This window comes from Gadus chalcogrammus, chromosome 14, assembly GCF_026213295.1.
Source record: "Gadus chalcogrammus isolate NIFS_2021 chromosome 14, NIFS_Gcha_1.0, whole genome shotgun sequence".
In the NCBI taxonomy this organism is placed as follows: Eukaryota; Metazoa; Chordata; class Actinopteri; order Gadiformes; family Gadidae; genus Gadus; species Gadus chalcogrammus.
Window position 1 is genome coordinate 6584476 of NC_079425.1, and position 18493 is coordinate 6602968.

At 42.2% G+C, this 18493-nt stretch overlaps 1 protein-coding gene across 8 annotated transcripts in view; it reads right to left on the reverse strand.

Annotated features, from left to right (window-relative positions):
* Nucleotides 1–9775, reverse strand: part of dpy19l3 (dpy-19 like C-mannosyltransferase 3) — a 45272-nt gene extending 35497 nt beyond the window's left edge. For 2 of the 8 annotated variants that reach the window (XR_008904049.1, XM_056607148.1), the window contains exons 1-3: nucleotides 9243–9687; nucleotides 8770–8899; nucleotides 5795–5922 (exon numbers count right to left, since the gene is read on the reverse strand). Coding sequence is in view for 6 of the 8 variants with exons in the window: in XM_056607148.1 (XP_056463123.1) it covers nucleotides 5795–5922; nucleotides 8770–8890 (249 nt within the window). In the remaining 2 variants the exon portion in view is untranslated. The other 6 variants (XM_056607149.1, XM_056607152.1, XM_056607153.1 and 3 more) reach the window with 6 other exon arrangements.
* Nucleotides 9776–18493: the final 8718 nt, after the last annotated feature.

Consider the following 18493-nt stretch of genomic DNA (forward strand, 5'->3'; position numbering starts at 1 on the left):
TATGCATGGTGTTTCTAGTGATGGTAGCCGCACCGAAATTCTAAACAGTTAAGTGTATGCAGAAAATATGTTTGTGTGTAAATGTGTGCGTGTGTGTGTTAGAATAATCTTATTTTTTTGCCTCTGGGTGAGCCTGTTGGCCATTTATTTTTGCTGTTTTACCCAAAAGTGTCATGGACAAATGAAAACACATGTACTGAACATTAACAACATCATATGTTAAAAATCATAATTTTACAATCAATCTTTTGCGAAAAATTTGTTACGCTTAAAGTTATTGGGTAAGGTCTGTCTATTTGAAATACGGTGCTCAACTTCATGATTCAATTTGTCCAGATCTTACAGCAGAAACAGAAATATCGAATGTCTAGTCCCACGCTTCACCGCATCGATATCTCCTGCATTGCACTTCAGTAGTTAGCCTTAATGTGTGGAACGGGTAGATACATGGTGGGATTCCAATGCCCTTGAAAGAAATGAGTCAATACCCACGCGCATCCATAATTCACTTTCATATCACAGTGTGCAAGTCAAACTACTGCTCCCAACAAGGCTCCTACCATTAATTTGGAGAACCATAGCAGGTTCTCATGGATGGAGTTAACGCACCAGGCCTGAGCCAATGCCAGCACAGCAGCAAGCATGAGACCCGCTGCCATGGAAACAGAGCGCAGTCGGCATGGCCACCTGGATGGCACGGCTGAGCCGCAGCCAACCCCGGGGCAATCTCCGGCTCCCCCCGGTGGAGGGAACGTGCGTGTGCCTCTTTGCTGCACAGCGCTTGACCCCGTCCCCGCCGGCCCGCCGTCCGCCGCCGCCGCCGCCGCCGCCGCCGCCGCCGCCGCCACTGCCCCGCTTGCATGTGAAGGGCGCCCACCAGCCGGCTCGCTAACTGGAGCGGCACGGTGGGACTGTGGCTGCCGCTGTGGCTTAACTCTCTTACGAAGCCCCATGGGGAGAATCAACAGCCCGCCATCCCAGGAGCTCCATCAAGTGAAATGTGATGTACGTTCCAAACTCATTCCCCAGCACTGAGCTGTGGAGTGTTAGGCCATTCTTGTTTAGTTTTTTTTACACCCCCCCCTGCTGTATTTTCTGGTCCTGAAGTCGATCCAAATGAATCAGCAAGCCATTTTAAATGACTCTGTGCACCGTGCCAAAACCGAAAGTGAAGCTCTCTCGGAGGACAAAACAGAAGCGAGTTACCTCCTCACTCTTCCTTCGGTGTGTGCCAGAGCCAAAAGGAGTGTTGGCTGTTCACCAGAAAACCTCTGATAAGACATAAAAATGTCCTCCAAACCAAGGTCCACAATATGCTTCATTAAAAAAAGCTTGCCTCATTGCACATTGTTCTGGCCGGGCTTCTGACAAAAACTTTCGACTTCTGACAAAAAACAGTGCAACTCTTTACTCTCGGTTGGCTGCCAGCAGTTTCCTTCCGTCGCTGTCTTGCGGATCTCTTCCCCTCACCTCTCTCTCTCTCTCTCTCTCTCTGATCCCATGATTAGAAGTTCAGGAGCGATGTGCCGCTTCGCCGACCTCATTGCATCTTCGATCCTAAATCCTTCCGTTTCCTTCAGAAGCCCCGAGCCCGAGGCCCCCGTTGTCGACAACGACAGAGCAGAGCGGGGGAACAGGGAATGACCGAGCTGCGCTGTGCACGGCCTTCACGACATGCTACCGACTGAGAGGTGCAGGGAAGGGGTGTGGGGGGGGGGGGGGGGGGTGAGGGGGTGGGGCGGGGAACACAGCTGGGGTCTGTGGACAGAAGGATAAGGATGTGGATCGCTACAGCCAGCCAGCCAGCCAGCCAGCCAGCCAGCCAGCCAGCCTGCCAGCAAGCCAGAGGAGGACAGAATAAAAAGAGGAAGAAATCTGAGGGAGTGAGTCAATAAGTCGAGACTGGTGACCTTTCCTGTTGAGCAACACACACACGCACACACAGACACACACACACACACATGCGCAGACACACACACACACACAAACTCACAAACACATACACACACAGAGAGGCCGAAAAAAATTAGGTGGAGAAAGAGAGAGAGGGGGGGGGGGGGGGGGGGGGGGGGGGGGCGTGTTGAAAGGTTGGAACATTGAGGGGAAAATGCTGGGAGCATTCTTAAGAGAGTTTATGGCTGTGACGCTGCGTTTTCTCTCTCTCTCTCTCTCTCTCTCTCTCTCTCTCTCTCTCTCTCTCTCTCTCTCTCTCTCTCTCTCCCATTCTGTCTGCACCTCTCCCTTCCTCCCCCTCTCTCTCTCTCTCACTTCATTGGGTTTGAGAGCACATGGCGTCCAAAACAACAGAGTGCGTCGGGTGGCGCGACTGGCGCAGGCTGTGACCTCATCGCAGATGAATTCGGAGAGACAGTTGAGCCCGCGACCCCGGGCTGTCTCTCTATAAAACTAACCACAAACAGAAGGCACAGGGTGGGGAGGATGTCCCTATGTCTGAGAGAGAGAGAGAGAGAGAGAGAGAGAGAGAGAGAGAGAGAGAGAGAGAGAGAGAGAGAGAGAGAGAGAGAGAGAGAGAGAGAGAGAGAGTAAGGAAGAGAGAGAGAGAGAGTAAGGAAGAGAGAGAGAGATTAAGGAAGAGAGAGAGAGAGAGAGAGAGAGAGAGAGAGAGAGAGAGAGAGAGAGAGAGAGAGAGAGAGAGAGAGAGAGAGAGATAGAGAGAGAGAGAGAGATATAGAGAGAGAGAGAGAGAGAGAGAGAATAGGTGGAAAGGGATTTGGAGAAAGAATAATTACCGCAAGTAGTGGTGGTCTGAAACTCGTAAAAGAGGCAGTTGACCACAGAACCACAGAACCCACATACACCTCGGAGAGGAATCAGCAATGGATCGCATTGGGACTCGTCAAAGGCCCCTCTCACTCTCTCCCTTACTTCTGAGCACTATCCCGCTTCTCAGAGGGGGAGAGATCTCGCAAGGACGAGGTTAAGGAACTCTTCCTCACCGTGACAAGCCAGGTCGACACCAGCAAAACAAAAGAAAGTGAACTGAAATAAAAAAGAGGATAAAGAAAACGAAAGAGGAACGGGACAAGAAAAGAGAAATACAGACATGCATCATCTGAAAGTGTCTACGGAGAAAGCAGAAGTGGACGAGTTCGAGGGAGGGTCACCTCAACTCAAAAAGTAGGGCGAGGAGTTCATTCTAAAGAGGCAAAGTTTGAATGCGTGTATGTGCTTCTGCTTTTTTATTCAACGGCATACCCAACAAGCCCAGTGGTAACTTATTTATTAGTTAAACACTGTCCTGTCTATCTTTAACTCTCTTTTCCAGCTAACACACGCACACACAGAAAAATGCTAAATGATGTAAGCTCCCCAGACTCTGTGTTCATGGGCCTTTTTCCAACAGGGAATTTGGAGAGAAATGTTCACCATACTTGTAAAGTGACCCATAAATAAGAACATCTGTCGGCCTCGTCAACCTCTACTGGCACACACACACCTACACACACACACACCTACACACACACACACACACACACAGACACACACACACACACAAACGGACACACATGTATGCACGCCCACACAAATAGAAGGCAACATGAGATGTCAAGCTGTGATCCCATTCTCTCACTAGGTGTTGAGCAGGATTCGTGTCTCGCTATAAGTCATCCTGGCATATTTATTTCCACAACGCACCCGCATCCCCCCCTGGCACAGATGGACTGTGCATCAGATGAGGCCAAATTGCATATTAATATAGGCAGATGAGGCAGCCAAGGCGGTGAATTTACAACAAGCGGATGAGGTACACTCCTGAAGGGTTCCTGAGCTGATTGGGTTCCTTGTTTACTTCTCCTGTCATGTCTGCCCAGTCCGCTCTGGTTATTGTATGAAATAATACGGCGACGCTGGAGACTCTATCCACTGTGCTCTATCAGCCACATCCCAAAGAAACACATGGCTGCTATCTTACCCAATGTAACATGGAGCGCTGGTGTTGCCATGTTGGCGGTTGACATGGCAACCGTTACCTCAAGTGACGCTATGTTCTTTTCCTAGAGTTTTCATGCTCCCAATGAGGTGCTTTGCCTTGCAGTGATATGCGTTGACTCACTCGGAATGAGCTTTGTTTTACCGTCGCTAGCACACTGGCACCAGGTCGCCGAGAGGGATCATGCCATCTGGCAGTATCATGACAGACTGAAATGAACCCCCCGAAATGGAAAACAACTGAAAATTGTACATTATGAGGTTATCGACATCTTCAATAAAGCCTGTCAAAAGTAATTATTGTACAAAATGAGGGTCCGAATGAAGGAATATATAAGTACGACATTTCACAAGTCTAATGTGTTTCTCAGGCCTTTCTAGCAAATGTATTCAAATATTCTAGGTTGTAGTACTCCCTGTAGTAAGATATACTTTGACTCCATATCCATATCAAGAGCAGAACAATGGTACAAAATGTCCAAAGGATTGATGGAAGCCTTTCATGTTGAAGCCATTGGAAAGATCCTTCCCCATCAGGATATCTCTGAATCTGTTATCTCAATCAGTCCAACAGGCATGCGGCCAATTTCTTTGATAAGAAACCCCAACACACTATTTCCTTTTTTCGCTTTGTCTTCCTGTGCTCTGATAAATCTGAAGGAAAAAACAAAGCACACATCCAAGTCTTCGAGGCTGTATATCACTACCCCTTGGCAGAATGCCCAGCAGGCATTTTTATGTCATGAACTAACTTTTCTGAGTTGACATGTGTAGGTGTAAAAATTAGAGCTGTCAGTTAAACGCGTTATTAACGGCGTTAACGTAAACCAATTTTAACAGCGTTAAAAATTGTATTTATTTTTTTCTTTGGCACAAAACAAAGAAGCAGTAGCCAGACTGCTATGTTCACATGACATTTGTTCAAAGCAGTCGTTTAATTGCACTACAGGCTCTTTTTTTGTATCGTCCTGTTTTGATCAGTATATGCCAATGTTGTTATCAATAAAAAATCATTTGCACAAGGCAAGCCGATGCACTTCACCATGTTGATAAGAGAATTAAAATGAGAAGAATTATGGGACAAAAAAATCAAGGGATATTTAGCATAGAAAAATAATTTGCGATTAATCGTGAGTTAACTATGACATTAATGCGATTAATCACGATTAAATATTTTAATCGCTTGACAGCTCTAGAAAAAATGTATTCAAACAGGTTTTTGACAAGATGTTGACAGGATGTGCAGATGCATCAGGGCACGTATATAGCTAAGATTTAATTGCTTCCTATTTAGGTAGCGCAGTCTGACTGTACACATGTATTACTACAATTGCCAGTACGTTGATTCAAACATTTAACGTCACTTTCTTACAATGTACAATTGCCAGACAATTTTGTGCTTGCCAATCCAGCGCTTACAGTTCTCCGCATCAAGCACCATGATTGGTCGAAACAAGTATGATGCCAATGAAAGTGTTACGTCCCATTCACTCAGATTTTGCTTCCATCAGACTTTAGATATGAATCTGAAGTCTGGTGTGTGAGACTGAGGAATCAATAATCACTACAGTTTTTGAACCTGTTTTTTTCAAAACAGGTTCAAAAACTCAAGCACTGAAAAGGCTTGCCAAACTCCTGGCTTTGTTCCAACCTAAACTAAAAATGTTTGCATCACATTAAACATTTAGATTTCCCACACATACACACACACACACACATACTACACACACACTTGCACGCAGACCAACTCCTGCACTTCACACACAAACACAAACACACACACACACATCCAAGCACCCACATACACACACACACAAACACACCCACACACATATAAACACACCTTGATGTTTGAGAACCATAAGTCATTCTCGTGTAGAGTGGCCACGTAGATGCAGCACAGAAGGCCCAGCCCCACGGACACGGACCAGCCAATAGAAGTCCAGACTATGGCCCCCCAGGACCAATTACCTGCAAGGATACAAGGTTTAGATCATGTACATCAAAACAGCTATCATAAATATCATAACAGCTGTCGTTTCTATCATAAGAGCTATCATATATATATCATAACAGCTAGATTGTATATCATAACAAATATCCTATATATCATACCAACTATTGTATATATCATAACAGCTATCGTATATATTGTAACAGCTATCGTATATCATGAAAGCAATTGTATATATAACAGCTATCATATATATCATAGCAGCTTCATTGTATACATCATAACAGTTATCATATATATCATAACAACTATTGTATATATCATAACAGCTATTATATATATTGTAACAGCTTTATTGTATGTATCATAAAAGCTTTCAAATACATCTTAACAGTTATATATATCATAACAACTATTGCATACATCATAACAGCTATCATATGTATCATAACAGCTACCATCTATATATCGTAAGGCTATCGTATATATTGTAACAGATCTATTGTAAACTGTATATCATGAAAGCTATCATATACATCATAAAAGCGATCATATCATAACAACTATTGTATACATCATAACAGCTATTATATATATATCATAACAGCTTTCATATATAAATCATAACAACTATATCATAACAGCTATCATATATATCATAACAGCTATCATATATATCGTAATAGCTATCATATATCGTAACAGCTATTCGTATATGTTGTTACAGCTACATTGTATACATCATAAGAGATACAATTTACATATCTACCATATGTTATAATTCATATACTATATTTTATTCTTGTTTATTCTTCCCTTTCAAGCATCCGAGGTATTTTGCTATGACCCAAGCACCATCTAGGGTTTAGGTTGAGAACAATTCAGATGAATATACTGAATATAATATTCTGTTTCCCTGGGAACAAAAAGGTGAATGCTTTCCAACAGGATTCATGAATTTAATAATCGCTTCAAAGTTAGTCGATGGGTACATTCAATGTTGCCTTAAACAAATAACGTCAAAACAACACAATACCCATAGCTGGCAAGAAAAACAGACAAAGTAATAAAGGGGAGAAGTTACTAGGGAAAAAACAAGAATAACATCCTTGAATTACACAGGAGGCTGATTTGCACTGGACTTAAAGTTTGATTTGTACGTAGGAGTTTTTTCACTGTACTTTGAGTCAAGATATAAACTTCTGCTCACCCCAAGAGCGCTTCCATCAAAAGTAGCACACACTTTTATGCAACTGTGTGCTACTTCACTCACATATTGTGCAACATCTTCAGCTCCTTCTAGAAACCAAAGCCAGAGAAATACATGCCGTTCTGCTACTTTTACTTGTTACTTACCTACTTACTTACTTACTTACCGTTTTATTTATTATTATAATAATAATTTATATTATAATATTATACTAAAGGTTTTTTAAAAGAAATGTTTACTTACAAGGGAGTTCATCTTACAGTTTTTCTCAATAGTTTAAACACGTTTTCTGAAACTATAGCTCAATTTCTCAAAACTCTAAACACAAACCTGAGGAGAGATAATCATTTTGTCAAAACTACACAAATTCTTCTCAAAACTGTTTTTTTCCCACCAAACAATAAACACAGCTATCAAATGAATATCTCTTAGAGAGCATCAATTAAACACTGGTGTGATCAATTCAAAACACTTCCATCAAAGTACTATTTATGAGGCCATGTTACATATTCCAATGTATGAAATTGTTTAGAAATAGCTTTATTTTTTAAAGTTGCAATTAGGTGGTACATATAGTATAAAGACTGTTGCCATATTGTAATAGAATATTATGAATATATCATATAAATATTGCATTGACACAATCGTATCAGAATAGGATACAATGCATATTTGTCTATCCAATGAGCTCCAATGGGCTAAACTCACAATCCCAGCTTCCCAGAGTCATACTGTACACCTATAGTTGATGCTGCAACATTGTTCTGCCAATACACCAATGTTACCTATTTTGGTAAATTACAGTACAGTAATTGCACTGATAAGTAAAATGAAAAACACTACAGTAAGAAAATGTTTAGACTGTCTTTCGGGGGATGTAATGATGAAATCAGTGCATGTACAAGTACAAAAAGGTAACAAAGCAAATATTTATTTTTTTACTGTAATACAGTAAAATGTTCAGCTGAACTGACTGCATTTCTCTCTTCCTGACTGAACTGACTGAACTTTTCGCAGGCCAACAAAAAATAAAAATAAGAATAAAAATGAGGTGAAACAGATCTACATGTAAGTATGTATCCCACCTCCAATCCTGATCAGGCCAAAGGACCATATCTACAACACAGTAGAGCTCAACGAGTCCTAAATTCTCTGACACATGATTGAAGTGTTTTGCCAATTGAGTTTGAACAGGTGAGAAGTGAGTTAGACTTCTTGTTAATTAGTTGTTGCGTTGTGAAGGCCAGTGTGATCCAGGTGTAACAAGTGTGCTAAATGATTAGATTTGTGCTTAGAGTTTATCAAAAATGTGAAAACAGTTAGAGTTTAGCAGTCTGGAGTCTTATAGTTGATACATGAGCTACAAGTTTTCAGAATTTTGTGCATAGTTCCATTTTTTGTGTGTATTCAATCAAGAAAAAAATCAATAGAAGTGTGAGCCTATAAAATTCAATTTGTTGCAAATAAAGTACTGATCTGGTGTAATAAATCTACTGGAGCAATACAACATAATAAAGTAGCCAAGTCGGGTCAACATTCATAACAGACAGAATCATCTATCCTTTCATTTGCAGTTCCCCTGAATAGCAAGACACACACTAAGCAGGGCTTAAGGTCATGGCCACTGCTTAGCGGAGAAAGATGGCTCACTCACCATGCAGTCTGCTATCTGCGCGATGGTCTGGACAACAGTTGGTCTTCAGCGGTTTTTGGATGTCCGCTGCTAGCGGGGGATCCCTGGCCCTGCTGCCCTTCCTCTGACGCAGGGCTGTCATGTCCACTCACTGGAACCAAAGAGTTTGCAGAAATCGGTGGTACATTCACACAGCAGAGGCATTCACAAAGTGTATACACCAACACAGGCCCACAACAGCACAACAAACAAAAAACGGATACTCCAATGGGGTTAATGGGAGTGAGGTTGTTGTTGTTTCACAAACTCATGCATGCTAGGTGGGAAGGGTGGTTGGATGGAGACCCCGAGTAAATTGAGTGTTTTGGGTTCAACTCTAAATATCGTAGTAGTAGTAGTAGGCCTAATGAGCACACACATACTACACCACCAGCCCCCCAACTGCTACATTTCACCCGTGCAAGCACACATTCACCATCTGCAGAACATATCACCATTCATCAGGAACTGCTGTCCTCTCTTCAATACTAGGGCAGGCATCCAGCTGATACAGACAGAGAAACGAGGAGGGCGATGATGATGATGATGATGATGATGATGATGATGATGATGATGATGATGATGATGATGATGGGTTCAACGTACTGACGCGGGGTAGAACACACACTGATCTAGTACGCATTACATTCACAACCACACAGGTGTCTGGTTTCATTCCACGTCTTCCATTTCATTCATTCTTTTTGTTTAAGACAAAGGGCCTGCATTGCATCGGCTTTTCCTAGTTGCAGCCGCTGCTAGACTGACGTGAGATCTCAGATCCCATCACTCCGCCGATCTCGGCAGCCTGCGCGCAGCCTATCGGTTTAACGGACTCGCTTTTCATTTCAAACATCATCCTGCGTATTTGCAACAAAACACGGCTCCGCAGACACACTCTCTAACTTACATTTAAGCCTCACGCCGCCTCTACAGCGTGTTGTGGGATGAATGATCCAATGGTCTCCCCTCTCCTCTTTCCTCTCGGATATACTGCGCGCATGCGCCGTGGAGCGGAGTAGGTCGGTCGACCATCCGCAGGCAAAGCAAACTCTTTTGTCTTGTTTAAGCAGGGTGGCGCCGTGCAGAAATGTGTGAAAGGGCAAGGCGAAACAGGATAGGCTTTATTATTGCTCAGTTTCAGATGTGATTAAAACCTCCGGGGATGCGATAGCGCCGTGCGGTCCGTGGCTCAACACCACGGGAGGCAGAGGGTCATACATCGCCACTGGAAAGCAAAACACGGTGAATGTTTGACTGAAATGTGACTTGTGATGATTAAGCTTTCGGATTTCAGTTGGTGGGCTATCTGGAGGAAAACGTGTGGGTTGTAGTTTTAAATCGGATTTGACTGTTCAATGAGATTACAATAACAGCCCGTTTGATTTAGAAGAAGCAGTGCTGAGTAAAAAAAGATAAGGTCTCATATTCCCCTCAACTTAATGGAATACAAAACTTCTTTTTTGCAGACTGATACAGAAGGCTACGAGACTCGAACAATATTTAAGGTAGTCATTGATTTACAGAGGTCATAGGCCGACGACATTCCGGACAAGACAACTGGAGTTGATTTAAATACTTTACTAAGAAATAATAAGGGGATGGTAAATATTCCCTTTCTGGAAACCGTTCACCATTTCTTAAATGTTCAATGAATATCTTATCTCTTAAATGTTCAGTGATTAAATGTGATATCCCACGCTCAAATTGCTATTCAATTCTGTTCATAGTAGAAAACACTTTAAAGAGAATGGTCTTAACAAACGCACACACACACACACACACACCTGCACACATACACACACAAACACGCACAAAAACTACAGTGAACATCCAGTTTCGTATGAAGTATCAACATAATGAACCAGTTTCAAAGTGGTTATCCGATAATGACACAACACAACCAAAGATTAACTATAGCCTATAGTTAAATTAAGGACTTAACTATAGGCTATAGTTAAATCTTTAGTGGTGTTCAAGAACTTTGTATGTTGAGGACTGTTAATATTGAAGAGTTTATTTGTAAAAAGAAAAAATACTAAATAAGAACTTAATTCCATCTTAAAGCAAACAGAGTTTGTGAATATTCTACAGCATTTTTCCGTAGAGCCAATTATGTGGGAACAAAAAAAGCTGTTTGTGTAAAACTGTTTGCTTACAAAGGAAAGTAAATCCAGTGAGGCTATAGCATCACACCATCCTTCATGCACAGTTTCACACCTAACACACACACACACAAACACACACACACACAGACACACACACTCACTCTCTTGTAAGCTCTCACAGACATGAGTGCATTCTCTTTGATCTGGCTGTAGCCCTATAACTCATTAATGAAGCTCAAGTGCGGCCATTTATCAATAGATTCAGAAGGACCTCTCAATTATACAACCCGTTATGTTAGTTGTTCTGCTAAAACATGGGATACAATATCTGGATGGAATTAATAACAAAAGGAATTAAATAAGTCATGGGTGTACTTGGATCTGCATCGTGCTGACTCGGGTCCCCTGGGGTTTGAAACAGTGTAGAACAGGTCACTCTGGGCGTAGGGCTGAGGGAAGTTTGTGTGAAAGAGACGACATGAAAGGCCTGAGGATCATCAAAGACATAAATTGGCAGGACTCTTGTTTGAAAGATGGATTATCAGGGCACAAACATTTTAATGTTTAATGATGGTCATCGCTGTGTAATCTCTTTGCTTTAGTGGGAGCCCCATACAGTGGCCAAATTACAACAAATAAGAAAATAAAAAAACAAATCCTAAAACACAACAAAAATTTCAGAAAAAACAAGTCAAAGGACACAGCTGTATTAAAGAAATCAACATGACAAATAGACAATCCCCCACAAATCAGAAAACACATCCACAAATATATCCAACCAGAAATCAGAATACACAACGACATTAACTAATACTGGAAACAACCCAACATCAGCAGAGCGGATGTGCAGGAGGTTGAGTCTTGCACAGCTAGGCAGATGAGTGTTCCAGTTCCTCTGGTGCTTAGCCGAGACAATGGCCAGCTGTCGCTCTTTACAGCGATGAAATCGCTCCTCCAAGCTGTCTTTATTCAGAGGAATAGTGCGGTCCTTCTGCATGTCCAGAATGCTTCCCAAGTTGCAAAAACACAGAATCCACAAGGCCTACCCTGGTCCTGTGGATAGACTCCAGTCCCCCAGAAGTGCTAATCATCACCCCCCCCCACTAAAGCGTTCACTATTGTCTCTGCTCCTGGCCCTCCAGGCAGTGTGTACGCCAACGGCCACACAAAAGTTCCACTTTGCGACCTGCCATTCTGGCTCCTTGCAAAAAACATGAGTGACTGGATCGTAGAGTGCTCAGTACTTACAGTGAAGGGCAGGCCGCCAAGGTAGCATTTGAAATAGCTGACAACACTGACAGCCATCAGCTGAGCCAAGTCGGGTGACACAGTAGTTGCGTTGAATCTTGTTAAATGTCCTGCTGTAACATACCACCCGCTCTACTGCCAGCCCTTCCCACACCAAAACATTGCCGATGCCAAAGTTACTAGTGTAAGTGTCTACGATGAAGGGCAGGGCAGGGTAGGGTCAGGAGGAGAAGGCACTGAGGTGATAACTCCCTGGAGGGCCTGGAAGGCAGACTTGCATCTCTTGGGGAAGCTTAGATGGACATTTGACAGGGAGTGTGCTCGTGAATGGCGGTCCCATGGGTGGGCATGTGAGTGGGCAGGGGCATTAAGATGGACATGAGGGAATGGGGGGGAGAAGGAAGGGTTGAGGAAGGTCCAGTGGGAGGACTGGGTCGATAAACGGTGATCAGGAAGACAGGGTGGGTGGAAGTGATTGCTCCACCTGAACTGTTGTCGGTGGGGACTGGATATAGCAGATATATCCAGCCCCCAGAGGGGGGGGGGGGGCAATCTTAGCCCCCCTCTCCAGGTCCATTTGGTGGCCCATCCACCGCATGAAGTCCAACCCCAGGATACAGGGGTCCTGCACAGCCACTACCCACAATGGATGGAGGACAATCTTACACCCAAAGCAGATACCCCCTTTCCTTTCATGGTTGCCCTCTCCCCTGTGGCCGTGTTCACAAGCAGAACAATTCTGTTCAGCTTGGTTAAATGTCTGGTCTTACCAGGATCTCTGGACCTTGTATCCACCCAGGCTGAACAGGCCACCCCCTAAACAGTGACAGGAATATGTCAAAAATCCCCCACACAGGTCCACCCAACCAGGTCAACAGGCTCCAGAACGCTTGGGTGGGTGGAGCCCTGCCCCTTCTTGCTGCGTTGTTGAGCTCAAGATGATGACCCAACTACATGGACCCTGAGCCATTTCCCTGGGTCCTCACAGCTGTTAGGCACTCTCTGACCAGGTGGCCAGGCTGCATGCAGCCCCAGCAGACCCTTGGACCCAGACAAGAAGGGGAGCGAAGGTCGAGAAGCAAGATAGCTGCCCATGGAACCAGCTCCCCCTCTACGGCCAACTCAAGGGCCTTCTGCAAAGTATGCGTGTAGGCTAGACAGATCTGTGTGTGTACCACTGTAGGAGAAAGGGCCTGGAGAATGATCCTGTTTATCCTGGGCAAGCTCGCTCTGCATGGATGCTGGCATGCGTGCATATGCCCACAAAGACAGGCTCTCGATCTCGTTTGCTAGGGACCGCATATTTCCCCCGGCTGTCACCGCCTTTACCACAGTTCTGAGCGCAGTAGAACTGTCTCAACACACTGTAAGATACGCCTCTTCAGAGCCCCTACTAGGGCAACTTATTCACATCTGTCCTCTGTGCTTAGGAGCAGCAAACATGACAGCGCCTCATCCGATAAACACATCGAGTTGCCGTGCTTTCATCTCCACTGAACAGCCGCCACCAGCATTGGCCCAAATTTCCAGTTGTGCGTGAAAAGCTTTCCAGAGAGCCTTTCCACTGTATCTTGGCGTCTTGATGGACATTGGACTCGATGTGAGCAGGGCGCCTTTTGTGTTGGTCTTACGGAGTTGCGGGCGTGGGCAGTGGACGCAGTGTACCATGCAGGGAAAATGGCCTCTCTATCTTTTAACATTATTGGTGCGTTGAAAACACAACAACAAAGCTTTGTAACTATACCCGACAGATAGCTAACTCACCGAGCAGGGATGAAAATGTTTCACTGCTGACACCAAAGTAACTATCTTGCCATGGGACAGAGGAATGCCCAGTCAGGATTATGAGCTATACAACACATTGTTTTATTTGGTGTTAACCCAGGTTACTGTTGGGGCAAATAAAGACTTTGCAGAGAAATAGTGATAAACAGACAAAAAGACTAAAAATAACTCCAAAACAAACCGCCAACATACACAACGCTGACAATTTCTCCCTCGTTTATCTCCCTGCAAACCCCTTTTACCTCTTTGATTCACCACTCACACAGATTGACAGGTAAAACATTTAAATAAATGCACAAAGGAACAACTGGCATAACAATTGACAATACAATAACAACCACATGACACTTAAACTCTAAAAGAATCCAAGGTTTCTACGCAGTGTCGCTACAGTATTTAAAAATGTGGGTTATAAACCAAGCTGTAGAACATCAGTGGGTTCCTGGAGCTAACCGAGGGGGTTGTTGTTCCCGATTGGATTTGACAGTTTGACTTTATTACAATTGAATAATAATAGCCAATTGTGATTGTTTAACAATCATCGTTGAAGGAGTAAAACAAAATGTACATCCAATTGCATTCTACTGAACTTGCTAGCTTTTGTAAATAGGTTTTTGAATACAAATAGCTTAGGCCTGGAGATAACAGAAGAGAGAGAATATAACTGCAGAGAGATAAAAGGCAGTCGTTTGCTTTGGAATGAACAAATTAGGTTCCTCCAAGAAATAGCTCAGATTTGTTCACAAAAGTAAATGTTTTTATTTAGTATTTGAATACTTTACAAATAAATAATATGTCTGGTACATATTCCCCGTCTTGTTATCATTCACCATTCCGTTAATGTTCAAAGAATTTCTTATCTCTTAAATGTTCAGTGCCTAAATGTGATATATCCAACGTAAAATCTTCTTCACTGAAATTAGAAAATCCTTTAAAGAGAATGGCCTTTACACACACATGTGATATATCCAACGTAAAATCTTCTTCACTGAAATTAGAAAATCCTTTAAAGAGAATGGCCTTTACACACACACACACAGACACACACACACACACACACACACACACACACACACACACACACACACACACACACACACACACACACACACACACACACACACACACACACACACAAACTAGATAACAGACAACATCTTAGGAAGTATCTATATAATAAACCAATTCAAAAGGAATCCAAGTTATTCAATCTTAAATAATGTTGTTTCATAGAAGAACAGTTTCAATGTCAGAGAATAAAAATACTAAATGTGAACTTGATTGCGTAACATCTTAAAGCAGACACAGATTGTAAGAAATCCATTGCATTTTCATCAGAGTCAGTTAACTGGGGAATAAAAAAAAGCATTTAATGACATAACAATTGTGTGCGAACGAAGGAAAGAAAATCCAGTGAGATTAAAGCAACATACTTCCTTTATGTTCACGCACACTTACACACTCTTGTAAGGCACAGACACAAGTGTATTCTCTTTGATCTGGCTGTAGGCCTATATCTCATTAATGAAGCCCAAGTGCGGCCATTTTGTGATATATATTCACAAAGAACTCTATTATACAACTCGTTGTTAGTTCTGCTGAAATATGGGAGTTTATACAATAACAATGCTGGATGGACTAAATAAGGAAAGAGAATTTGTCGGTGTATTGATCTGCCCCATGCTGACTTGGAACTGGGGGGTTAGAAACAGTCTACTCTGTAGAACAGGAAACTCTTGGAATCTGTAAAGTCGGAGTTGGAGTAAAGTCTGTGTGTAAAAGAGACGACATGGTGAGGATCATCAAAGAGGTTGAAGCAAATAAATTGGCAGGACTGTTGTTTGAAAAAGGAATTATCAGGGAAGGAAGCGTTGAATGTTTAATTACGGCACTTTCAGCCGTGCCGACACACACACACACACACACACACACACACACACACACACACACACACACACACACACACACACACACACACACACACACACACACACACTATATATGAAATAAGCAGATAGCAGATAGACACAAATACTAAGATGGAAATACATCTCCTAAACAAACAAACACGCACGTATACTGTATGAACATAACTTTAACAGATACCTCCACACAAATATTGCCATCAAACTCACCCACACCCTCATACCCATAACCTCTCGGGACCATGTTCCCCTGCTAGGAGTTTGTTAGGCTAAAGGCTACATTACAGATAAGCTACACACTCGTATACCCATACACGCAGGTCTTAAGCAAACACAAAATGGCCAAAATTTTATCGACTTTAACTTTACACTCTGTTAGGCTTACTTATATAGAAGAATCGGGGAGTTAACCACCAAAAAATATTCCCTCAAAATCAAAGCTTGAATAGTAGCTCTCTCTACTTTCTTACAATTGTATTAGCCCCCGCCAGCCCTCTTCTACAGCTTCCCCTCATTGTAGCCTACCGCTGCCCCCACCCCCACTCAACCCTTCTCTCCTCTCTACTCATCACTACTTTCACGCTGTCCCTGTTAAACGGTTTAAGAGGTAGAAGAGTTGATCTTGTAAACGGATGAAAATGACAGAGATTATACTTTTTCTTTGGAGCAGCAGTCAGAGGAGGCCAGGACTTCTATGCTTTAATAAGAAGGGATTACAGTTCCATACTTTTTCTGCCGTCACCCTCTCTTTATAATCATTTGTGGATGGGTGGGAAAGTTTGTGTGTGAAAGGCTGTGAAAGTTGTGCTTAAATGTTTTTTTGTATTACTTTTGGGTTATTAATTATTAGGTTGTTGATAGCCCGGCTTGCTCAGTTGTGACGGTGACCATCCAAATCACATATATTTATTCCTGTTTTGCTAGCACCTGTATTGCTTTGGGCATCACTTCAATTTAAACTCCATATCAACTGAACAATGTAGAATATGTCATTTATGACAAGAATTGTCGGCTATGATACAGGGATTCATTATGGCAACTTCAGGTAAATGACAATTGTTAATAGGCTATGGAGAAAAAAAGAATGATAATAGCCTTATTAATAACCGTTTTTAACTATATTTCTTCGAATGACTTATCCAACATAAATGAGAAATAATGTACAAATGTGTACAATTTATTTTGTATTTCGCCTCCAAACGATTATTTAGGCCTATTATCCAGTACTTTCAGGTAAGTGCTTTGGCGGGCATCTATGCACTTGCCATTTCATTCTACCAGTGTTGGTAGCCTAAGTGAAAGTCTGTCAAAGCTGTCGAACACAAAGAAAAAATCGACTTGTTCTGAATAGAATAATTCACCAATCATCGGTTGAGACATTGATTGGCAGTTGTTGAAGTTATTTGTGTATAAAATATATAATATAATAACCTAATTATTGAAATCCAACGCAAAACTAAACTTTTTTTTTTTTGCCTTCCAGTCGAGATTGTGGCTTGTTAGCTAGAAAAAATTGCAGTTAAAGGGCCCTATGTTACCACCAGGTGCGAGCATGATAGTGTAGAGTGTGATAGTGTGAGGGTGTGATCTCACTCTCACCCGCGCAATGAAAGCATTTAAACATGACAGCGGGAGAGAAGGGTAAAATAATGGAGAATCCATGGAAGAATGGGAGGGTTCTTATAGAACAGACATTATTTGTGTTGCCTACCATTAATTCCACAACAATTCGGCAGGGAAGTCTTACGTTTCCATACTTTTTTACTTATGCTGGGTGAGAATTTTAAATCAGCTGGACCTTTCCACAAGCAAACACTTGAAACATGTCCATGACGTGTTGGTAACAAACATGCTAGAAACACAATCACTCACTGAGATACAGCAAGAAGCAGAAGGTTTAGGATAGTACTGGATATCAGTTGTAGATTCTACAGAAAATACACATTTTTCTTACTACATTCTGTTGAGTCAATGTGTTTCTTTTTTCAGACTTCTAAATAAAATATTTAAACTATTGAAGACTTTCAAATGGGCTATTTATGTATATATATGAAAACGGGCAGATTTTCAGCATTGTTGATCAAAGCTAACTCAACTGCTAGACTTTCTTTGCTTTGGAGAGAAAGTATAGTGACCATTAATAGATTGTTAAACTCGGGTTGTAGAATAACATCAAATGAACATCATGGTTCAAATAAGGTCCAAAAACGACGTCCTAACAAAATAACTTTCAAACATTAATTGACCCGGGCGCAACCAATCATGTTGTTTCAACCTCCAAACAAATTAGAAATGTTTGGCGAGTGTTGCATTGCGTTGGTCTATGCTTTATATCAGAGTTATAAAAGATTGCATTCATAGTAGAATATCCCTTTCGCTTTGGATACAGCCGACAAAAACATAATTCAAACTCTTTTTTTTCAGAAACGCCGAAGAAAAGCTGTGCTTTGACCTCTGAACCTTTCCTTTCCAATAGAGGAATAACCGATGCAAATGAAAGGAATTCAGCACAGAGAGAGAAAGGTGGTTTGAAATAAACAAGCTGCACTTTGCCCAACATTGAAGGAAAGAACCATTCAAACATGCACTTTATCTGGTGAGGAAATCGATCAACTATAGTAATTCTACTTGAATATTTAG